Consider the following 25,891-nt stretch of genomic DNA (forward strand, 5'->3'; position numbering starts at 1 on the left):
TGATCTTCACAACTAGGGAGGTAGGTGCTATTATTATCTATATTTTATAGTCAAGAAAATTGAGCCAGACAGAAGTTGAGACCTGCCAAGAATCACACAGCTAATAAGTGTGTGAGGCAGCATTCAAACTCAAGTCTTCTTAACTCCAAATCTAATACTTTACTCATGACTCCACCTAACTGCCTCAGATTAAGTGACAAGGAAAAATCCACTAGGTTAGTTTGGAGCAGAAATGAGACAACATCCTAACTGTCCTGACTTCCAGTTCAGAGCTCCAGGAGGCTACACTTCTTTTCTTAGTTTTAAAACAGCACTGCTTAAGCACCTGTTGGCATATGAATAAATGAAACTTCAAGGATGTAATTCCTGTTCCCTAGGAAGGTATATTCCAAAAGAGAGGGAGGGACCACATTACATCATGCTTAGAAGACTGCCTTGGACAGCATCACTTAGACTTCCTCATCTATAAAATGAAGAAATTGGATTGGATGATCTCAGAAATTCCTTCCAACTCTAAATCTACAATCCTATGGGCTCCAAATCACTCTTAAAGATATCACTTTAAAGATATTTGATTCCCTTCTCTGAACTATTTTTTTAAGTAAGATGCATTAAGTTGTAACAAATGGTCTTCAAACAATGAAAGATTTTAAGCATCCCTTTCTAACTTTCATGACATGATGTCAGTATTTAGTGATGCTGGGGGAATAGAACATGTCTAGAACAATAATCCAAAGCATGATTTTAACTATGACACCAACTTCCTAAGAACTTCCTCCTCAACCTACCATTCAGGTAGGACAAACACAATGGACTGAATCCAGAGGGTAAGGGTGGGAAGAAGGCCCAGGAAACCTGTGGTAGGAGTTGGAATATCTCTGGAACCTATATTTACTGGAAGCCTTCCTAGCTCATATACCTTTTGGGTGTTGATGTATACTAAGAATTACAGCAGGTTAAAAGTAGCATAGTGGATAGAGATCTGGGCCCAGAGATAAGAAGTTGTTGCTCAGTCCAACTCTTTGTGACCCCAATTGGGGTTTTCTTGGCAAAGACACTGGAGTTGTTTGCCATTTCCTTCTCTGGCTCATTTTACAGATGAGGAAACTGAGGCAAACAAGGTTAAGTGACTTGCCCAGGGTCACATAACTAGTAAGTGTCTGAGACAAGATCTGAACTCAGAAAGATGAGTCTTCCTGACTCCAGGCCCAGAACTTTATCCACTGTGCCACTCTATCTTAGCTGCCCCAGAATCAGGAAGACCTGAGTTCAAATTCAGCCTCAGATATAAACTAGCTGTGTGACCCTGGGCAAGTCACTTAACCTCGTTGGTAAAATGGGGCTAATAATAATACCTACCTCCCAGGGTGGTTGTAAAGATCAAATGAGATACCATTTGTGAAATGTTTAAAAACCTTAAAGTGCTATATAAATGCTAGCTATTATGTTATAACTTGTATTACAGTTATCTGTATAATCGTCTAATATCCCTTAAAATTTCTTGAGGGCAGGAACTGTATCATTTTTCATCTCTGTATCCCCAGAATCTAATGCAGTGCCCTTTAAAAAAAACAGTCTGGTCTATGATTCATAATTCAAGTTATTAAGTTATTAATTTGATTATTAAGTTTAATCATAAGTTTGAATTTCTTCTTTGTTATAGAGATTGCTTGTTGGATCCACAGACCTTCTCAATGTGGATGTTCCTTCCAACACTGCCAATCATAGTCCATCTGTGCTTGCCCATCCTGTGCAATTCTCATCTCTGTCCTACTGTAAATCGACCACAGTGGGTTTGCCCCAATGTGCAGAGGGCATTCCTTTAGTTCCTTTGATAACGGAGCACACAGATCTAGTGGGAAAAGCATTGGTCCTCAAGTGAGTTCTGAGCTTATGTGCCACATCTGTCACTCACTAGCTATCCTTAGAGTCAGGGATCGGTCATTTTTGTATTTGTATCACCATCACCTAACACTGTTGTTGTTGCTGTTGTTGTTTGTTGTTGTTCAGATGTTGTCAGCTGCGTCCAACTCTTCGTGACCTTATTTGGGGTTTTCTTGGTAGAGATACTGGAATAGTTTGCCATTTCCTTCTCCAGCTCAATTTACAGATGAGGAAATTAAGGTAAACAGGGTGAAGTGACTCATCTAGAGTCACACAACTAGTAAATGTTTGAGGTCAGACTTGAACTTCCTGACTCCAGTACCGGTATTCTATCTACTGTGCCACCTACTTGTCTGAAATTTAATAATTTAATCTAATTAAACTGAACATGGAGCTTATACATAGGAGGTGCTTAATAAATGCTTCTTGATTAACTGGGTAACCCTGGAAAAGTCTCTTCAACTCTCTTTTGTATTTATTTAGAATGGCTCATGGAAAGAATTCCAGATTGAGTCAGAACTCTGCTTGAGTTTACTATTTGTAAAATGGGTCTCATAATATGGATACTGCCTGCCTCAAAGTGTTGTTGTAAAGTAAACTTTCAAGTGCCATATAGATGTGCATCTTTACCAAATGTTTCTGGAACTGAAAAGTGTTTCCAATTGCCACTCAGATAGACACAAATGGGACCCACTGAGACAGACAAGCCCAATCCACCCAAGCAAATTATCAAGCCACTTATGTCACAGATAAGATTTCTCCTATCCTGTCCCCAAATAACTCATACTTTGTGACAGAGACTCCTTATTCTGGCTCTGGAAGGGCTTATTTTTGTTATTTAAGATTATTTTGTATTCTTTTCCCTTTACCTCTGCACATGAGAGATGGACCTTCCCATTGTCCTCGGGCGTTGCAAAAAACAGCAGGGTTGCTGGTCTCTAGCACATACCCCTTCCAGCATTTGTACTCAACTCGACTTCCATATGTGGTGTTTTTCAGAAGAGCTGGATAAGCATTTGGGAATGAAGGCAGAATCCCACAGTCCATAGCTGCACGAAAAGAAAAAGAAAAAAAAAAAAACAAGGACTGGAGTGGGAAGTGAATTTGTGGGGGAAGGAGAATACAAAGCAGAAGGAGGAAAATAAAATGACAACATTTAAAACCTAAAGACATGATCTGAAATAGGTTTAATGTTCCCCTCTGGAGATCTTCCCCTTTTCAGAAGTCAAGGGTTTTATTTGGATTTCAACCAATCAGTTGAGCACTTAAAAACCTACTACATGCCAGGCATAAAGGCATTTTTGATACCACAACCAAAACAAAAGAGTCCCTGTCCTCTCAGCAAGCTTCTGTTCTGCTCAAGAAGACAACATGGGCACATATAAGTATGTACAAAGTAAATAAAAGGTAATTTGGAAGGGTATGAGAGGGTATAAGGATGAGGGAGGGCCTCTTACAGTGCTTGAGCTGCATTTTGAAGGAAGACAATACTGATTCTAGAAAATGAATGTAAGGAGAGAGTGCATTCCAGGCCTCAAAGAAGGCCTGTACAAAGGCACAGAGATGGGTGATGAATGTCCTATGTAAGGAATAACCAACGTGACTAGACTGTAGTGAGCAGTAATTATTAATATTTTATACAAACATTCTTTGGTATAATTTCTGTCACATATTCTTGTACTAGAGTTGGACCAACTCAGTTAATTGGGGGAGGGGAAAGGATTCCGAGCATTTTTCTTTTTTGCTCACTCTATAAAAAGGCTTTCATCAAAGTGGGGAAAACAATATTTGATTTAGAGGTAATGAGGCTAGTTTTATTAATGTATTTGTTTTATTAATATATTAGTTTTATTAATATATAAAATATAATGCATTTTAAATTTTAAACAAACAGAACTTATACATCCAGCAAAGCATTTATCACTTGAAAGTAGTCACTGAGAAGCCATCCACTCACTCTAAAAATCTTATTTCCAAGGAGCTTCTTCTTAAGGGAGCTGCTTTTGAAGCCAATAGCATATTCTTTTGAATATCCCCAATAGTCATAAATCATCATCCTCTAAGGATTCTTGAGCCAAATTTTGTGAATCAGGTTGATCATCAAGCTAGATTATCTAGGGTCAAATCCAAGGACTAACAGAACAATTAAGTTATTAATTTAACTATTAAGCTGAATAATGAAGCTGAGTTCCTTGTTATGCTGATTCCTTGTTGGATCCATGGACCTTCCTTCCAACATGGTCGATCATAGTCCTTCTGTGCTGCCCACCCTGTACAGCTCTTGTCTCTCTACTACTGTCAATGCACCACAGGCTCCAAGATGCTCAGGGCGTTCCTCTAGTTCTTTCGACATAATATGGACACCAATGGAACATACAGGTTGTCCACTGGTTATTCCTTGTTTTCACTTTCTGATTCCATCAAGTCTAACAATCCATCCCCCTTGCCACTTTTAAATTTCAAGTCAAATTTAAAGGATAGTATTGATTATGAAGGTGGCACAGTGACAGTGCTGTGCTTGGAGGAGTGAGGAAGGCTCATCTTCCTGAGTTCAAATCTGGCTTACTAGTTGTGTGACCCTGGGCAAGTCACTTAACCCTATTTGCTTCACTTTCCTCATCTATAAAATGAGTTGAAGAAGGAAACGTCAAACCACTCCAAAATTTTTGCCAAGAAAATGTTAAATGGGGCACGATGTTGGATACATGTTAGATACAACTGAAATGTCTGAATAACAACAAATTGTGAAAGGAATAAAATACTCAAGTGACAGTTATGTTTATGGAGGATTCTCTTTTTTTTGTTTGTTTGTCATTTGATTACCAACTTCCATATTGTCTCCCCTTTCAGACCTCCCTCTGGAGAGAATTCTTCAGCAGGAAGCCCTCTGCAGATTCATTAGCTGTTAGCTACTCTCTCTTTTGTCTCTAGGACCAAATAAAACTGAACATACAGAAAGAGATGCCCATTTTCCCAAATCCTTCCACAGAAATATGCAGTTGCCTTTTCAATTATTTACGACCACATATTATCCCACTCTACAAATTATAGCTAATAACCCAAGGGCTCTTAACCCCATAATGTTTATGTGAGTTTCCAAAAAAAAAAAAAAAAGCCTCTTCCCTTCATGGTTACGGACAACTGAAATCTGACTGTAATTTCACATAGGACAAATGCTCCCCACTAGTTATATTATTCACTCCACCATATTAGCATAGGCACAAAGGCCTGAGGCCTGAAGAAACTGGGCAGTCTCTGACTTCAGAGAAATTTTAAAAATCAAACTATATGTGTCTATAAATTATAATTAAAATGAAAATATGCATCCCCAAGTCCTGTTCACCTTTAGACAATGATATCCAAATAAAGGGAGGAAAGTGATATGGTAAATAGGGTGTTGAAGTTGGAATCAGGAAGACTCAAGATCAAATCCCACCTCAAACACCAAGTAGCTATGTGACCCTGGCTAAGTCATTTAACCTCTCTTAGTTTCCTCATCTGCAAAATGGAGAAAATAATAGCACTGACCTCCCGGGACTGTTGTGAGGACCAAATAAGATAACATATCTAAAGCATCTGGCTAGCCTTAACGTGTTATTTAAATGCTAGGTACTATTAACATCATTATTATTATTATGATTATGCTCCCTGTCTTCAGGTGACTTCTGGAAACATGAGTGAGCTTCTGAAATTTGTGTGAATTGTCATGGACTAGAAAGATTAGTAAGATTACCAGAAAGATTAATAACCTTACATGCTAGTACAATGCTTTGCAATATAGGAAGAACTTTCACACATACTATTTTATCTGATCCTCATAACTTAGGTGAGGTAAAAAGAGCAACTATCTCCATTTTTCAGAAAGGAAAACTAAAGCTCCAGTGAGTTGTCTTTTGCACAAGGTCATTTGGTTATTAAGTGGCAAAACTAGAACTAGGACCTAGGTTTTTGTAATCCCAATTAGGATTAATTAATTAATGTAGGGGCAGCTAAGTGACACAGTGGATAGAACACCAATCCTGGAGTCAGGAAGACTCATTTTCCTGAGTTCAAATCTGGTATCAGACACTAGAGCTGTGTGACCCTGGGCAAGTCACTGAACCCTATATGTCTCAGTTTCTTCATCTTTAAATGAGATGGAGAAGAAAATGAAAAACCACTCCAGTATCTTTGCTAAGAAAACCCCAAATGGGGTCATGAAGAGTCAGCCATGATAGAAAAACGACTAAGCAATGACTAACTGAATTCTAATACTGTGTAGAAAGAAGGAAGCATAGAAAAGACAGACATCTATCTGCAATACATCTTCAATGAGGCAGGGCCACCCCATGAATTCTTGAATGCTTTTTTAAAAACACAGTATAGAGGAAAGATAACCCTTGCCCATAAATAGAAAATTATGAAAATACTAGTATGAAATTCATGTAAATTATTCCCAGACTGTTAATGTTTCCTTATGTGAGTACATATGCAAGCTGCTGAATAATAAATGAATGCAGGCATGCATGAATAAATGAATAAATGAAATTAAAATAATTAAATTTCCTAATCAGTAAGTCTATGATACTTAGCCACAACATGCTAGTGCCTAACCTACCCACCCCTTCCCTTTTTATCTTCCCACCTATTGCACTGGGAATAATAAACAAATCAACATTGACAGCCCTTCCCAGTTACAATGATAATCAGTTTTTCTATGACTCCCCAATCATCGATCATGATCATCACTGTGACTTTTAGGTATTTATTAAGTATATATTGATTGAGTGGCAAAACATCCCTCCCAACCTCTACCCTCAGCACTTAGCACAGAATCACAGGTTGTAAGGGAGCTTTTAAAAATTATTATTCATTCAAGTTAAGTGTTTATTCCAGATGTTGAAACACATTTTCCTATTTTTGGTAAAGAAATGGAATTACGACAGGTGCAGAATGTTGCATACATCAAACTGCCATTTTGTTGGATATTTTTGCTTAATTATTCTTCTTTGTTACAAGAGGGTTTTCTTGGGAGGGATATATTGGGAAATTGTGATATATAAAAAAAGACATTAACAAAATGTTTTCTTTAATTAAAATAAAATAAAATGGTCCATCAGGAAACCTGTCTTGTAAGCATCTGTTCTGCTTGACAAGAAACCATATCCATAAGCAAAATTCATGTTTTTTTCTAAACTGTATCCAACATGGATGGTGGAGGAGAAAGAGATTCTTCTGGTGAAATTGTGAAAAGAAATGAGTGCCAAGAGATTCAGTTTCTGGGTTGATGGGCACTGTAACAAATCATTGAAGACAGGATAGTACAGTGGAAAGAGCACTGGAAATAGGAAAATCAGTTTCAAATGCTCCCCACTCCCATTTATAACTTACTGTGGAATTTCATCCACATGAGCCTCAGCCTCCTCACCTGTAAAGTGAGGGGTTTTACACTAGTGATAATCTCTAAAGTCCCTTCCATCTCTAACATTCTATGCTACCTTGCCTACAACTTAATGCAATATAAAAATAACGTGGAGGGAGAAGACTTAAAATCAGAAGACCTAGGTTTGAATCTCGGGTTGACCACTTACTAGCTTATAAGCAAGTCAGTAGAGGTTCTTGCTTTCAAGAAGCTCACATTCTAATTGGGGAGAGAGTATTAAATAACTATGTATCTACAAGTTGGCACAGTAGATAAAGTGCTGGGCTTGTAGTTAGGAAGAATCATCTTCCTGAGTTCAAATCCATCCTGAGACACTAGCTGTGTGACCCTGGGCAAGTCAATGTGATACAATATACATGGTGCAAAGATCAAAGGCACCATTTGAGAAGAAACCTGGAGAGTTAAGGAAACAAAACATAATCAAAGTCTTGTGCAGAAAAAAAGCACAGAAGAAAAATGCAAAATTCTGCAAAAATCAAAAGGGGGAAGGAATCACTTATGGCTGAGGGAAATGTTGGGAAAGCTTCATGGAAAAGGTGGCATCTTAGCTAAGTTGGAAGGATAAGCAGTATTTCACCAAGCAGAATATAAGCCAGGGCATGGCAAGCATAGAACATTGTGAACATAAGTAGAATGTTGGGGAGACATGGAGTATATCCAAGGAATAACAAAGTAGTCCAGAATGGAGAACGTATGCAATGAGTATGAATGGTAGAGAAGAGAGCCAGCTTTAGAGCCAAGGAACATCGGAAATCAAATCTCGTCCCTGACACAAACTGGATGTGAGACTTTGGGCAAGTCACTTATAACTTCTCAGTGCTCTAAGGAGGCAACTCTAAGTATCATCATAGAAGTTGACAACCTGAATTTGTAAAGGGAGTTTCCTTACCCAAGATTTCCTCTACAGATGAAATCATAATAGAGAATGTGTGACGGGCTATCACAGGAGGTAACCTTGGAAAAGTCAGATGGACCCAAATAATGTTGTTTTGTTGTTTAGTCATTTTTCAGTCATCTCCAACTCTGCATGACCCCTTTTGTGGTTTTCTTGACAAAGATACTGGAGTGGTTTTCCATTTCCTTCTCCAGCTCATTTTACAGATGAGGAAACTGACACAAACAGGGTTCAGTGACTTGCCCAGGGTGGTATGTGTCTGAGGCCGGATTTAAACTCAGATTTTCCTGATTTCAGACACAGCACTCTATCCACTGTAACCACTTAGATGATCCAGATAATACGGGACTGCTATGTCAAGGTAAAAAAGTATAGATTTTATGTAGTAGACAATAGTAAGCATCTCAAAAAAAGCAAGAGTCTTATCTTCTACTTTTGCTATCATTCTCATTGTACTGCTTTTTTTTTTTTTTGGTGAGGCCATTGGGGTTACGTGACTTGCCCAGAGTCACACAGCCAGCTAGTGAGTGCTATGTTTCTGAGGCCGGATTTGAACTCAGGTCCTCCTGACTCCAGGGCCGGTGGGCTAGCTGCCCGTTCTCACTGTGCTTTTTGCAAAGTTTTTTTTACAAAACATATGGTAGATATTCAATAAATATTTGTTTACTTGATTTGATCAGCGCAAGTCAAATTGTGACAAGAGAGATAGCTATGGAAGGAATGGGGAACCAATCACAGGCAGTAAGTTCTGAGCACCATGATATTTCCTCTACATTTGTAAAAAAAAAAAAAAATTATCTCCTTTTGGATGAATAACAAAGAAGTGCCTTTATTCTATAGCTCCTCTCACCTTGACACTGTATCTTTGGGGTCTCCCACGTACCACCAGCAACACAACTTATCACACTCTCTTCCTGGTCACTGTAAAATCCTTCTTTACAAGCATAATGAACTTGGCCACCCAGCCTGGAGGTGTATTTTCCGATGATGTAGCCATTTGGAATCTCTGGAGGTGTCCCACAGTCTATTTCTATAGGTAAAATCATGTCAAATTGGTCATTGTATGGATTCTTCAAAGGCAAAAGCAAACCCTCTTCCCAATTAATAGATTCACTCTGGCTTGACCACTTGAATCTTTTTCAACAATTGTCTGGGAAATCTTAAATCTGTATCTACATTCCATTCTAACTTCACACAGGAACCACGTGTATGCATGTGCAACTTCTGAGTCAAGTCTGACTAATATGGACTAACAGAGGCAAGGCCAGTCTGACAATGAAAAGTCAGAATGATACAAATTTTTAAAAACTGACACAATTTTATTATTTTCAAGGTCATACTTAATACACAACCAATTACTAGCTTCTAGAGGTGGTACAATGGATAGCGCACTGGGCCTGGAGTCAAGAAGACCTGCATTCACATACTGCCTGACACTTATTAGCTTTGTGGCTCTGGACAAGTCACTTAATCTCTGTTTGCCTCACTTTTCTCATTTGCAAAATGGGGATAATAATCACATACTCCCTAGAGCTCTTGTCAGGATCAAAGGAGATATTTGTAAAGTGATTACCAGAGTGCCTGGTATACAGTAGGTGCTACGGAAATGCTTATTCCCTTCCTCCTCTATTATTCTAATGTATAAAGCTTGCTAAAACTGCTTCAATAAATTAGATAAGTTAGTAATTAGAAGCATTCATTTGCAACAGGGATCTTTTTCACTGACATCATTTCACTGACACAGGATGAGAAAGCTCACTGTACCAATGCATGATGGCACTTTCTGCACAAAAAAGGGTCTTAACTGTTTGAAGCAGAAGTGTCAAACATGCAGGAGGCCACATGCTGCCTACAACACTCCAGAGAGGGGCTGAACCAAATTAAAATATAATTGGATAATATTTAATAAAATAAATAAATATGCAATAAAGCATACATAATGTTAATAAGTGGTTTTCTAAGTCAATATGTGGCCTGTGGGGATCTTTCTGTACAGTTTAGTGGCCTCCATTTCTATTTGAGTTTGACAGCACTGCCCTAAAGCACCAAAAGGATAAGTGACTTTCTCAGGTTTATGCAGCATGTATATATTGAAAGGGGAACTTGAGTTCAGGTCTTTCTGACTCTGAGGCCAGTTCTCTATCCTCTAGGTCCATCTCCCACTGAGGAATACTAATAATTAATATGCCATAGTTTCCTCAAAACAGTTTAGCTTGTGGATTGGTTAAATACTCTACTTGACACCTTGGTGTAACTTTGTTTTCTTTGTAGATTTTGCAAGGGAACAGGTAAATCACCCATCACATATATACCCCCACATACTTAAGTGACTCTTTAAGGCAGGTAGTTCAGAGGAGACAGATGTCCCCATGAGTCCATCCCCACCTCCAAATATTACATAGCTAAGCAGTGACCCACCTGTGCATGATGTACCATCCCTCATAGGGTGGAAAGGTTGGGTCCCATTTAGGGCAAGGTATCCATCTTTGCAATAGCATTCATAGCTTCCAGGAGTATTCACACACCGTCCCCCAGGCCCACAGGTGTCTGGTACTTCACATTCATCCAGGTCTTGATGATCCAACAAAAGTAAAGGAGGAAAAGAGAGAGATCAAAAAGGGAAAAAAGTAGAAAAAAATAATAATTTTTCCATTCTACATTGCTTCATGGAGGAATATACTTGTTACCATCTCACCATCATTTCATCTATTTTAGATTTGTCTCTCCAACTTGATGGTAAACTCCTTCGTTATTGGGTCCTTGTCTTATATTTCTCTTGGATCCCTCCATGGCAGAAAATATGCTTCAGACACTCAACAAATACATGGTGGTTGAGCAATATGTTTTTACTAAGTTTAATTTACCTAAATGTGATTCATGAGTTATTGGAGTCAAAACTTTTATTGCTGCTACGCATATACCTTTTTCTCTACCCCTAATCTCACTCCAGTTCTGGAACAATGAACCATGATCAAATCAACTCTGCCATTATTCCTTCAAGGGGTGTGTCAATCTACTCCTCAAAGGTTCCACTCCTCATCAATATAACTTTCTGGACCAAAGTAATGCTCCCTGGATACCACTGCCCTAAGTTCATTACTTCCCCCATTAGAATATAAGCTTCTTGAAAGCAAGTTCTTTTGTTTTTGTATTTGTTTGCACAGTACTTGGAATATAGTATACCCTTTTAATAAATGCTTTTTTTCCCACGTATTCATTTTTCAAACTCTAATGTCCAAACTTCTCTATACTTAGCTAAGTTAGTCCTAGGTCATTAGACAAAATCAGTTGCAAAGATAATATCTGAATCTTTCCACTTTGGTAAAAATAATAACCCATGATATATAAAAGTGTAAAACGGCCCTTGGTCCTGGATGGCCTATTTACTCAATCACACTGGCAGAGTATGACAAGAAACACAAATATGACAATCTATAAACATCAATTTATCTATTAATATTCTGTGTAATAAAAATTATCTGGGGGTTCATTAATTAGGCACTGCTGCTGATCACCACACAAATCAACATACAGAGATAATCATCTGTAGATTTTATTTATCCTCAGAGTTCAGGCTCATCTGTAAGAAAAGTTGGAGTTAGAGCATCACCTTCAGCAGCCTTATATATATAATATCTGAGACCATATTTGAACTCAAGCCCTCCTGACTCCAGACCCACCACTCTATCTGCTGTGCCACCTTTTGGAGAATGATTAGACTGCCTAACCTGAAGGCCTCTTCACCCCCTACCACATGGGTGGAATGTGAAGCCTCCCTTGACTGCCTGTGTCTTTTAAACTGGCAAGACTGAGCAGTTTCTTGTCTTTCTGTTGTTCTCTGTTCAGCAACTCTTACCTGCCTCATTGAGAGGGTGAAGATCCCAGGTGACCCCAGTTAACCACAAGCAAGGACACCATGAACTGAACCAGTGAGATGAGAAGGATGTCCCTTCCCCTGTTCCCTCTTTTTTACCTGCAGATCCAAAAAATGAGCCTGGAGAGATTTGTTTCTGTGTTTTAAAGACAGTTTCAGGTGCTGGAGGTAATCCTCACAGGACCCAATTGTTCAAACCATGGAGGCCTTAGAGGCAGGCTTGCAGCTGGGATGGTACTGCCAGACAGACCAGCATAGAAGCTCTGAGAAGCCAGGGTGCCTGCAACTTGAGCCCAAGGAGGGTTTTGGACTTGGAACTGGGTCTATGCTCTATGGGAACTGAGCTAAACTATGAATTAATCCTCTTCCCCTCCCCACAGCCTAAGGTGGTACAAGGGGGAAGGGGGATTATTCCTTCGAGGTTTGGGGGAACTAAGTCTGTAGGTTTGTGACCATATCTTTTAAAGGAAATATTCCTTTATAAAAGTAAATCCCATTGTTTCCCTCTCAGCCTCTCTTTTCAATCTAACCCAGTTCAAGAAAACAGTTAAGGAACATTCTTGGTGGGTACTGAAGCCATTTACAGAGAGTGCAGATGCCCAAAAGCCCAGGACCAGATGATGGGCTGGGGGAAGAGGGCGAAATGTAACTAACCTGGCCTTCAGGCATAAGGGGCCATGGTAGCCTGTGTTACATTTGTATCCCCAATACTTAGCACAGAGCCTGACACATAGTAGTTTAATAAATGCTTATTGACATGTTGAAATGTAAGAAGGGATTGAGTTGTAAAGAGTTTTAAATGACAAAGGAGTTTATATTTCAGGCTACAGTTAATCTGTAGCCAGTGGAGTTCAGTAGCCTGAATCAGTAGGTACCAAGAAATCATTTTGGCAGCTGTGTCAGGAGACACAGGCCAGGAGGTCAGAAGGTCAGGAGACCAAAGAGGATGCTATTAAAAAAGTCCAAGCAAGAGGTGATGAAGCTCTGAGCTAGGGTGGTGGTTGGTTGAGTAGAGGGAGTAGTCAGATTAAAGAGATGTTGCAGAGATAAACAACAGGATTTGGCAACTAATTACAAATGTGGGATGAGGAACAATGAGGAATTGAGGGTGATGCTGAGGTTATGAACCTTGGTGATTGGAAAGATAGTGGTGCCATAGACAGTAACAGAGATATTCAGAAGAGAGGTGAGGATAAGTTCTATTCTGAAAATATCCATTTTGAGATAGTTATAGGAAATGCAATTTCAACTGTCAAATAGGTAGTTGATGATACAGGACTGTATCATCACTAGCCTTTTCCTGACCCCTAGTCCTTCTTCCCTCTGCCTCATCTCCTCTCCCCCCGCCCCAGTATTTATGTATTCATATACATCAATACACACACATATATGTGAGGGACTGTCTGATGTTGGCAACTACCAGGTGGACGTTGTGGCAAGATTGGGGTAGATCTGGGTATTTGGAAGTCGAGGCAGGGGCTGTGGTAGGTGGAGTTGTGGTGAACTGGGATGGGCTGGGTACGGAGAAGCCCTGAGGCAGTGGGCAGTGCTATGTGAGATAACCTGGGTGCAAGGAAGTAGCTGGAGCTTGTGCTCCTGAGGCAAGGGGCGGTGCCACGTGGGAGTGGGACGGCAGAGGACGAGTTCCCTTTGCTTAGTCCCCTCCCTATATGCAACGTCAACCCCAGACGCCTCCTTCCTGTGACCTTCCTGACTTCCTGGGTCCCTTTGTGTAGCACTGACCCCAGACGCCTCCTTCCTGTGTCCTTCCTGACTTCCTAGGTCACGTACTCTGTCTATGCACTAATCCCAGACGCCTCCTTCCTGTATCTGGTCCTAGCCTCCTACGTCACTCCCTCTCCCTTGGTGTGCTAAACTCAGACAGCCCCTTCCGGTATCTGACCCTACAATCATTGGCTAGTAAGCGGGCTGGGGAGGAGGGGCTAAGTAGGTACTTAAGGAACGAGCATGGTCAGATCACGCGCTCTCTTGGCTCCTGCTCTGTTGCTCTGGCCTTCCTGCTTGGCCTTGCTATGATGGCCTCTGAATAAAGCTCTGGTGTTGGCGCCTCCCGATGGCTCGTCTCTGTGTGTTTATCCAGTTGAGGACCGAAGACTGATGAGTGAGTATGACTCTGGCAGCCTGCTCGTTATAGGAGGAGGGTTCGGCGCGGCCGGCATAAGGTCGGCGCGGCCGGTACACATATATGCATAAATATATAGAGATATATAGATATAGAAAATTCCCAGATATCTAGCTAGCTAGCTAAATCTATACATATATGCAAAAATGCATATATATTTATCGAGAGAGAGAGAGAGAGAAAGAGAGATCTGGGAATCATCAACATAGAGATGATAATTGAACCCAGGAGACCTGATAAAGTTACCAAGGGAAAGAGTCTAGAAAAAGAAAAGAATATCCAGGACAGAGCCTTATTAATGGGCATGACACTGATCATGGATGACAATTCAGCAAAGGAAAGTGAGAATGAGCAGTCAGATAGACATCTAAGAAGGCATGAATGACCACAAATAGATAATACCTACTTTCTCACACCTACAAAAACTATATGAAAGGAGGCAGAACCAAGATGGCAAAGAAAAGGCAGCGACCCCTCTGAGATCTCCCCAAAACCCCTCCAAACACCTTTAAATAATGCCATAAAACAATTCCTAGAGTGTCAGAGCCCACAAATGACAGGGTTAAATAATTTTCCAGCCAAAGACAACTTAGAAGTTCAGCAGGAAAGGTCTGTTGCACCCGGGTGAGAGTGGAGCACAGTCCAGCACAGGCTGTGCCAGTGTAGATTGGGCCCAAGCAAAACAGGAGCAGACCTTGAGAGCCACTGAATCAGCAGTGGCAGCTGCTGCTTCTGGAGCTCTCAGCCCACAGACGGTAAGAAGGAGATTATAGGGGTCTCTTTGCTGGCACTGGGGGCTGGACTCTGTTACTTTGCCTATACACAGTTCTGGGCGCAGTCCCAGGGCAAGGAGGAGCACTAGCACACCACGGTTTATGGTCACAGTGGGTCAAGGACCTTCCTTGATGTAGGAATGTAAAAAGTTTAACCTTAGTAAGTCCCTTATGATTTCCCTTTCCTGTTTACCTTTTTATGCTTCTCATGAGTCTTGTATACATTTTTATATTCAGTACTGGTTTTTTCACAAGGAATGCTTGAAAGTCCTCTATTTCCTTGAATGTCCATTTTTTCCCCTGAAAGAATTATACTCAGTTTTGCTAGATAGATGATTCTTGGTTGTAATCCTAGCTACTTTTCCCTCTGGAGTATTGTTTTCTAAGCCCTCCAATCCTTTAAGCTGCTAAATCTTGTGTTATCCTGACTGTGGCTCAATGGGAAGTTCCAGGGCAAAAAAAGAGTGCTTGTAGTCACTCATATACCAGAGCACAGGCCAGGAGAGTAGTAAACACATCTCTCCTTAGATCATACCAGCTTGGGAGAACTGAAAACTTACATGTCCCCAGAATTACCTCTGAAAACTGCTGCACAAAACCCCTGAAGTTAAGGACAGCATGCCCTCCACCCTGGAAGCAGAGCCTTAAAAGTCAAGAAATAGACTGGAAAATGAGTAAACAACAAAAAAATAATTCTGACCATAGAAAGTAACTATTGTAACAAGGAAGATCAAAACACACTAAGAAGGGAAAAAAATCAAAGTTCCAACATCCCAAGCATCTAAGAAAAATATGAATTAGGCTCAGGTCATGGAAGAGCTCAAAAAGGATTTTTAAAATTAAGTAAAAGAGGTAGAAAAAAATTGGGAAAAGAAATGAGCAATGGAAGAAAATCATGAAAAAAGAGTCAACAGCTTGATAAAGGAGACACAAAAAAAAAAATACTGAAGAAAATAACACCTTAAAAACAGAATAGGCCAAATGGAAAAAGAGGCACAAAAATTCACTGAAGAAAAAAACTCCTTAAAAAGTAGAATTGACCAAATGGAAAAGGAAGTACAAAAAGTAACTGAAGAAAATAATTCCTTAAAAATTAGAATGGAACAAATGGAAGCTAATGATTCAATTCAATTCAAGTACCATTGAGCCACAGTCAGGATAACACAAGACTTAGCTTAGAAGGGCTTAGAAAACAATATTCCAGAGGGAAAAGTAGCTAGAATTACTACCAAGAATCACCTACCTAGCAAAACTGAGTATGATCCTTTCAGGGGAAAAAAATGAACATTCAAGGAAATAGAGGACTTTCAAACATTCCTTACGAAAAAAACCAGGGCAGAAAATAAAATGTGACTTTCAAATACAAGACTCATGAGAAGAATAAAAAGGTAAACAAGAAAGGGAAATTATAAGGAACTTGCTAAGGTTAAAACTTTTTACATTCCTACATAGGAAGATGATACTTGTAACTCATAAAAAAAACTTTCTCATTATTAGGGCAATTAGAAGGAGTATATATAGAGAGAGGGCACAGGTTATGAGTTGAATATGAAGGCATGATATCTAAAAAATAAAATTAAGGGATAAGAAAGAGTTGTGCACTGGGAGAAAGAAAAAGGGAGAAGTAGAATGGGGTAAATTATCTCACATAAAAGAGGCAATAAAAAGTTTTTACAATGAAGGGGAAAGTGGGAAATGTGGGAGAAGTGAGTGGACCTTATTCTCATCAGAATTGGCTCAAAGAGGGAATAACATACACACTCAATTGAGTATATAAATCTATCTTACTCTATAAGAAAGGGGGAAAGAAGATGGAGGGGTGATGGAAGGGCAGATTGAGAGGGGTGGTAATCAGAAGCAAAATACTTTTGAAGAGGGACAGATTGAAAGGAGAGATAGAATAGAATAAACAGGGATAGGGGATAGGATGGAGGGAAATACAGTTAGCAATAGTAACTGTAAAAAAAAATTGAAGCAAGTTTCTCTGATAAAAGCCTCATTTCTCAAATATATAGAAAACTGAGTCAAATTTATAAAAATAAAAGCCATTCCCCATTTGATAAATGATCAAAAGATATGAACAGTTTTCAGATGAAGTAACCAAATCTATTTATAGTCATATGAAAAAATGCTCTAAATCCCTATTGACTGGAGAAATGCAAATTAAAATAATTTTGAGGTACTACTTCATAAATATTATATTGGCTCATAAGACAGAAAAGGAAAATGACCAATGTTGGAGGGGATGTGGGGAAAATGAGACATTAATTCCCTATTCGTGGAGTTGTGAACTGATCAATCATTCTTTAGAGCAATGTGGAACTATTCCCAAAGGGCTATAAAACCATGTATACCCTTTGACCTAGCAATATACCACTACAAGGACTGTATCCAAAAAGAGATGAAAAACAAAAAGGAAAAGGACCTATATGTATGGAAATATTTATAGCAGCTCTTTTCTTGGAACAAAGAAATAGAAATTGAGAGGATACCTATCAATTGGGAAGTGGCTGAACAAATTGTACTTTGTGATTGTGGTGGAATACTATAGTGCTATAAGAAATAATGAGCAGGATGTGCTCCAAAAAACCTAGAAAGACTTACATGAGCTGATGTAAAGTGAAATTTACTGTGTACAAAGTAACAGCAATATTGTAAGATGATTGGCTATGAATGACTTAGCTACTTCAGCAATACAATGATCCAAGACAACTCTGAAGGACTTATGATGAAAAATGCTATCCAGCCCCAGAGAAAGAACTGTTGGTGTCTGAATATAAATTGAAGCATACTTTTTTAACCTTCTTTATTTTTCTTGAGGTTTTTTGTCTGTTTTCTTTCACAACATGACTAATATGGAAATATGTTTTGCATGACTACTCATGTATAATCTATATCAAATTGCTTGCCTTCTCAATGAGGGGCACGGGGAGGGAGGAAGGGAGAGAATTTGGAACTGAAAGTTTTAAAAATGAATTTTTAAAATGGTTTTTTATATGTAACTGGAGGAAAATAAAATATTAAATATTAAAAAACTTTGTCAAAATGATATGTGCTGTCATCACAGTTTCTCTTGAAGAAAACATGAGAAGAAAATAATCAGTCTCTCACAGAGCATTTTCTAAAACAGACCATATCTTTACCAATTAAGAGGTGTAAGGAATATAACATACTTTTATATCCATTGCTTCTTGATTACAAAAGAGTATTTAACTCAGTAAAACAAAAATGAAGCTTTATAGATGGTACTCAAACAAGGTATCTCTCATGTTTGTCATAAAATCATATAAAAATCTGTAGGTATGACAGCTCAACAATCCACTAATCATATTTAAGCAATGAATAATAATAATAGGGGCAGATAGGTGGCACAATGGATAGAGTACCAGACTTGGAGTTAGGAGAACTCATCTTCCTGAGTTCAAATCTGACCTCAGACACTTACTAGCTGTGTGATCCTGAGTAAGTCACTTGACCCTGTTTGCCTCAGTTTCCTCATATGTAAAATGAGCTGGAGAAGGAAACAGCAAACTACTCTATTGCTAAGAAAACCCCAAATGGGGTCACAAAGAGTCAGACACAACTGAAAGCTAAACAACAAAATAGCTAGCAATAATAGCTAGTGCATATATATGTATATCTATATATATACATACACATACACATACACATATGTGTATATATATATATATACATATATATATATATATATATAGTGCTTTAAGGTTTACAAAGCTTTTTTTTAATATTTTCTCATTTTATCTTCACAAAAACCCTGAGAGGTTGGTGCTATTATTATCCCTATTTTATAGATGAGGAAACTGAGGTCCATAGAGGTTAAGTGACTTGCCCACTGCTAGTACATGCTTGAGGCCACATTTGAACTCAGGTCTTTTTGGCTCTAGGCCCAATATTCTATCCACTGTACTGTCTATGGACTTATTTCTTCCCCAAATATGTCCTCCACTGAAATACAACACCCTTTGCAAATTCTGAATGGAAGAGACAGTCTTGATTGATGGAAAGGTTCTCCAGGTTTGCAGATGATATATTGATTGCACTGAAGTCCAGAATACTACAGGATTTCCTTATTAAGATTCAAGGCAACTCAACAGAAATCAGTCTAGACATCCATAATGAAACATCTAAACAAATGAAGAATGCATAATATCCAACATGCCTCCTTCTCACCCTGGATAATCTCTAAACCCTTCTGGCTTTCTCACCCTAGAAAATTCTTCTGCCCTATGGCTCCCTCCTCCCATTGGCAAGTTTCTCAGAACCTATATTTTGAGGAAGTACCCAGGCCAGCCTTACTCATACCTTCATTCACTAGTCTCCTGGCTCCACTCCTGATTCTCTGGACCTTCCCACCATGCTCCACCCAGTGTCTTCTCTGTCTTCCCTGTTTTCAGCTCCCTTTTTACATATTGCCTTCCTACCATTTGAATAAAAGCCTTTCCTTTTACTTCTGTGGGTTTTTTTTTCCCTCTAGGCAATTGGGGTTAAGTTACTTGCCCAGGGTCACACAGCTAGTAAGTGTCAAGTGTTTGGTATGAGGCCACATTTGAACTCAAGTCCTCCTGACTTCAGGGGTGTCCACTGCACCACCTAGCTGCCCCCTTTTGCTTGTATTTGTATTCTCAGCACTAAGCACAGTGCCTGACACATAGTAAACTCTCAATAAATGCTTGGTGGCTTAACATATTGCCCAGATTATTGCATGCAATTGAATGGACAACCCACTGAATTAGTCTATCTGAACATACACTTTGGACAGACATAAATAATGACCTAGGCCTGGATTTGAAAAGAAAGAAGAAATTGGGCTGGATCACCTCTGAGAAATTATACAGCATTTTCAATTACCTTTGGCTCTTTCAATATTCTTAACACCAACAGCTCAATGGTGATGCTACATGTTGATGAACATGGATCCCTGCAATCTTAACAGAATCACAGAAGACCCAAGGAAAGGATAAGAGTAAGATGTTAAGTGTTAGTAGGCAGCAGCATATTAACAATGATGACTTGCTTGTAACAAGTGGTATAAGGAAATGACATCAAGGACATGTGTACCTAGAAAGTGAGGTGGGAAGGAAGGGAATAAGCATTTATTAAGCACCAACTATGTGCCAGGCACTGTGCTAAGCATTTTACAAATATCATCTCATTCAATGCTCACAACAATTCTGAGAGGAAAGTGCTATTATTCCCATTTTAAAGTTGAGGAAAACTGAAGCAGACAGAGGTTAAGTGAGTTGCCCAAGATCATACAGCTAAGTGATTAAGGCCAAATTTTAATTTAGGTCTTCTTGATGAGGTTCAGCAAACAATCCACTGTGCCTCCTAGTTGCTACCAGGTGGACTAGTCATGGAGCAAGAGGGAAGGATAACAGAGCCCAGCTATTGTACTGGTATCCATGAAATACAGAAAGAATCAGAGGATGAAAGGGCCTGGATGGATTATGAGCTGCTGCTTGGTAAAGAGAGTGCCCACAATGATGAGATCACAGATTGAAATATAATTGAAACGCAGATAAAATGGTATCTAGTTGCCCAGAAAAAAAAATCAGGTCACCACAAATCACTGGGAAATCCTGTCTTGAGTTGTAATTTTAATGATAGAAAACAAGATAACTCCAGTCCACTGAAGTCTCTCCCTTGGCTAAGCAAGAAAAAAAAAATACGAAGAATAAATAAACCTGATAAGCACTAAAAGGTAGGAGTTTAGATACATGAGGGGGAGGAAGTCAGGAAAGGAAGGGAGGTAGAAGGGTCAGGAGGGGGTCACCCTTGGTTTCCTGGAACTCTTGGTTAATATTTTCAAGAGACATAAACCTTGAAACCCAGCTGTGTCCTAGAATTATTTTATTGTAAGACCAAAGGGATTGGGGAGGAGGGAGTGTAAAGAGGTTGGGGCAGGGAAAATAACCACTAGTCATCTTTTTCTTTCCAAATTAGTTTTTTTTTCCTTTAATAACAGTAGAAGCAAAGCTTTGCAATGGCCTTGAATGGGGATTCTGGTTCCAAATAGTACAGAAACACAAATAGACCCTCAATAATACTGAGATGGAAGAGGCAGCTATCGTTAAGTGTCTCTCCTTCCACCCTGCCCCCACTACAAATCAATGAAAGTTTCACTGTCGTCATGGTGACAACCACATGCTGACAGCACCTACCTGGCACCATCCCAGGCTAGCCATCTGTAAAGACAGGGAGAGATCTAGGAGAATAAGCACCTGAACAGCAGGGTTACATGATGGCACATACTATGCCAGGGTGTGAGTTCTTTTGGCATTTCACTCACTCACACACACACACACACACACACACACACACATACACATACACACACACATAACTCAGCATTAGAGTTTGCAAAGGAGTTTATATACAATCTATCATTTCATCCTCACAGTGAACCTAAAAAGTAAGTAAACAGATTTCATCACTACCTTAAAGATAAGTAAACTGAGGTTTGGCAGCAGCTAGGTGGTACAGTGAATACAGCACCCTAGAATCAGGAATACCTCAGTTCAAATCCAGCCTTAGACACTTTACTCACTGTGTGACCCTGTGCAAATCACTTAACCCTGTTTGCCTCAGGTTTCCTCATCTGTAAAATGAGGTGGAGAAAGAAATGGCAAACTACTCCCAGTATCTTTGCCAAGAAAACTTCAAATAGGGTCACAAAGAGTCAGACATGACTGAAGCGAATGTACAGTAACAACAACAAAACTGAGTCTTAGAGAGATTAAGTGATTTACCCACTGCCACACAAATATCAAGAAACTCATTTGAGACAGGATTTGAACCCTTATCTTTTCTATCAGATGCAACACTGTTTCCACTACAGTCCTCTGTCTCCAAAACCTCTGCTCCAAGTTTACTTTTTTTAGAACACAATTTTTCCCAGCTAGAATGCCTCTCACCATTTTCTCTGATATTCTTCAAGGATACCCAGAACCTTGGACAAAATCAGGCCATTTCTGTAATTCAGGATGGATGGACTACCCTACAGATTTATAATAAACAATACTGTTCTTCTCTCTGGCTCCAAGCCTCCCCAGAACATAAACTGCCTCATTCATTACCCAGTGTTATCCCTCTACTAAATGAGCCCATGGAGTCTTCCACAGCCACTTAAGGGTACATAACAAGTAGGAATGGGGAGGGGAAAAGAAAAAGAGAGCACTCCATTCTACCCACACTATTTCCATTCTTGAACTCAGCAACCAGAAGAATCAGACATAGGCAAAGAGATGGGCATTTAAAAATCAGTACTTTTTGTGAGAAGCTGATCATAATCAGAAGGCATTAAGATAAAAAAAGAAAGACCCTTACAAGAAAGTACAAGTGTTGTCCTAGCAGGCAAAGCCCCACAAAGAAAATGAATGTGAAAGCTTATGTATTAACACAATCAAGATCATCCATTAATCCATCCCTGCTGCCTTTCTCTGCAATGGCCAACCTCTGTCCATATCCAATTTAAGGCAGAACATTAACAATCAGAAACATCCATTTAGAATGAAGGCATTTAACATCACTTTATCACTCTGTCTACTTCCTTCTATTCTACAATTTGTGAGCATTCAAAGACTGCCCATGAGGTAGAGTTGCCACCCAACTGCCTTTCAAAACTGGGTTGTGTCCCCATCTGCGTCCTGACAGACAGCTTTTGTCAGTATCAAGAGAATGAATGGTGATTCTTGCCAGCCACTGATGATCCTTCACAATCTGAACTAGAACCCAGAGCTAATGAAAGACAGAGGCATAAGGGGATAGGAAATAGGTGACAGGGATTGAACCCATGATCTCATTACTATAGGGAGCTGGATACTATAGGGAGAGGTTATTAGCTCCTCCCAATGCAGGTCACTGTCTTCTTTGCAATTAGTAGTCTTAGAGAGTTGACTAAAGCACTGAGAATTTAAATGACTTGCCCATGGTCACACAGCAAACAGACAGCACTTGGCTTCAACTACAGGTCTCTATCCACTATGCCCCATGGGAATAACAGAAATGTATCAAAGGGAGTCTTTAGTGAAAAGGGCTGAATAGACCCCTTCCAGTTACATGTTCTACATGACACCTTTCCTCAAAACAAAAAGGAAGAAAAGAAAGACTAGTAGCAACTCACCATGAAGGGGAGGAGTGAAAGGGAGAAGGCAGCTAAAATACCATGGCAAAGTCTTTAATAAAAATAAAATCTCATTAATTCATAGTAAAAAGTATATATTAGGGTTTGTTGGTTTAGTTGATTTTTTAAGAGAAATGCTGCTTCATTAGTTTCAAATGCATGCAGAAGTAATGGAATTACCCTAAGGCCTGCCTAGTAGAGGTCATCTTCAAGACTTGCTCATAGAGGGATTTGCTTTAAAGACTAACTAAACAGTGACTTGTGACTAACTAGTCAAATATTTGCATGAATGTATATGCTTCTGAAGTTCTTGCTAAAAGTTTGTTAAACATATTATTAACACTGTTTAGAAAACCCTGTTTCCATAAAGACTGGAAACATAAACTTTAACCCAGCCCTTGTGCCAATTAGCACATATTTCAAATTAATAAGACTTTATTATACAAGCATAAAGAATGAGGCCAAAGGGAAAGAAACTGAGATCCTTCTATCCTGGGGATTTAACAGATCAGTCAAAGGAACTGCTAGCAGCTAAAACACATCTAATTTCTTTTGGAGTAATTTAATCTTTCCATGCCTTCATTCTCTAAGATGAATGTCACAATACAGATAGTGGCTCACAACTCACATGGTCTGTCAGACCTGACCGTTGATCTATCCCTGTGTAAGCTACCTGAGATGATGGATATAAATCATACTATAAGCCTTCAAGTGACATATACAAATGTCAACTGTTATTAAAAGGCAGGCAAAGTGCACAAATGAGACCTCTAAACAATATCTCAGGTACTATATCTACCATAAAGAAGACCTTACTGCTCACCATGGAATTCTGATGTAATAATGCAGTTTCACCTAAGTGGTTTTCCATAACTATGTGTCCTACATTTTCCTACACTCACCCCACATACTCTTGTATGTCCCTATCATCAATAGGATCTAAACAAGTCAGCAGCTACCCAGGTAAAAGGTAGCCTTCAGAGAACGACAGCTGTTGGTGATATTGTAGAAGCAATGCCAGGTCGGGAACAGATTGAACTAGAAAGCTGCTGAGACTCCTTCCAACTCAGAGATCCTGTGATTCTAGGACAAACAGAAGGCCCTAAGAGTCATTAGGTATAGGTGATCAAGTTTGGTTGTCCTCTCAACCTTCCAGGAAGAGCCCTTCTATGTTACTCAGGTGGTGAGTTCTAAGGAAGGGTTAGAACTTCACCCCAATGAATACAATCTATTATTTGCTATTGTGAACACCTCTTCCCCATATGACATCCACTGAATCCCCAATAATTGTGGGTGATCAAGAGGAATGCAAAATCCAGAAAAATCTGCCCAAAGTCAGAATTGGAATGGAATGAACTTCAGAGGTTAACTAATTTATTTAATTGACAATTCAAACAAGAATCCTTTCTCTAACATCCTCAAAAAATGGTTATTCAGTACTAACTTGGAGACCTCAGCAAAGGACAACATACCACCTCTACCTAGGCATCAGTTACTCTATTCCACTTTGCCATTGATAGTAATTGGTACTAAGTTTTTCCTCACAGAGCTGAAATCTACCTCTCTGAAACTTCCACCTATTGATCCTTGTTGTATCCTCTGGAGGCAATCAATCAATCAATATTCATTAAGTGCCTACTATGTGCCAGACACTATGCTAAATGCTGGATAATTAATGCTAATGCTTCCTTTCCTTCAAATACTAGAGGAGTCTTTCACATTCTACTTTAGTCTTCTCCACGCTAAACACTCTCAGGGGCATCAACCAGTCCTCATGAGCTTCTCACTATTTTTCTAGTTCATTAATGCCCTTCCTAAAATGTGGCATATGGAACTGAGAGCAATAATCCAGATGGATTTTATCTAAATAGGGGAGAATACAGTGGAACTATAACCTCCCTTATTCTGGATATTTTGTTTCTCTCAATGCCATTTAACACTGCATCAGCATTTCTGGCCACCATATCATACTGTTGACATGTTGAGCTTATGGTCATCTACAAACTCCAGTTCCTTTTTCACACAAACATATTCAGTACTGTCTTCCTTTCATCCTGTACATTTGCAAGTAGTTTTCTGAAGCCATGTGGAATCCAGATTTTCAGAACTGAGGTTTTTTTGTGTCCCTGATTAGGGGTGACTCTGGATTATGTGAAAGATGAAATTGGTATGAGAGTTTTGAAGAGAAGAGATGTGCTTTCTTCTTTGAGATACAAGTGTGGTTCTACATTCTCTTCTAGAATCAAGGGAGAGATATTTGGAGAGAGAGAGAAAGAATATCTTTCTTCTACAAAACTCTCATACCAACTCTGTCCCTCATACAGGAATGCAGCATTTTACTAACATTTTTATCCACCAACATAGAGTCAGACCTATGCAAAATATTCTTGGTTTAAAAAACCAAGTTATCAGGGGCAGCTAGGTGGCACAGTAGATAGAGCACCAGCCCTGAAGTTAGGAGGACCTGAGTTCAAATCTGGCCTCAGACCAAACACTTGACACTTACTAGCTGTGTGACCCTGGGCAAGTCACTTAACCCCAATTGCCAAAAAATAAAAAAATAAAATAAAAAGCCAAGTTATCTGTATATGAGATTTTATTATCCCTATTTAATTTAATAGTATTAGATTTGGTCCAGTAGTCTTGCCTCTTGAGACTTTTTTCGATATTGATTCTGTCATCCAATTTCTCAAACCTCCATACTATCTGAAAATTTTATAATCTTGCTATCTATACATTCATCCAAATCATTGTTTT

General features: G+C 39.2%; 1 protein-coding gene across 1 annotated transcript in view; it reads right to left on the reverse strand.

Moving 5' to 3' along the window:
• SUSD1 (sushi domain containing 1) overlaps window positions 1-25,891 on the reverse strand; it is a 327,082-nt gene that overhangs the window by 254,592 nt on the left and 46,599 nt on the right. Inside the window, exons 4-6 of the mRNA XM_027839015.1 lie at window positions 10,620-10,772; window positions 9,052-9,231; window positions 2,754-2,933 (exon numbers count right to left, since the gene is read on the reverse strand). Coding sequence (XP_027694816.1) covers window positions 2,754-2,933; window positions 9,052-9,231; window positions 10,620-10,772 — 513 coding nt within the window. The remainder of the gene's footprint in view (window positions 1-2,753; window positions 2,934-9,051; window positions 9,232-10,619; window positions 10,773-25,891) is intronic.

Source organism: Vombatus ursinus, unplaced genomic scaffold (genome assembly GCF_900497805.2).
Source record: "Vombatus ursinus unplaced genomic scaffold, bare-nosed wombat genome assembly UNPS02014832.1, whole genome shotgun sequence".
Classification (NCBI taxonomy): Eukaryota; Metazoa; Chordata; class Mammalia; order Diprotodontia; family Vombatidae; genus Vombatus; species Vombatus ursinus.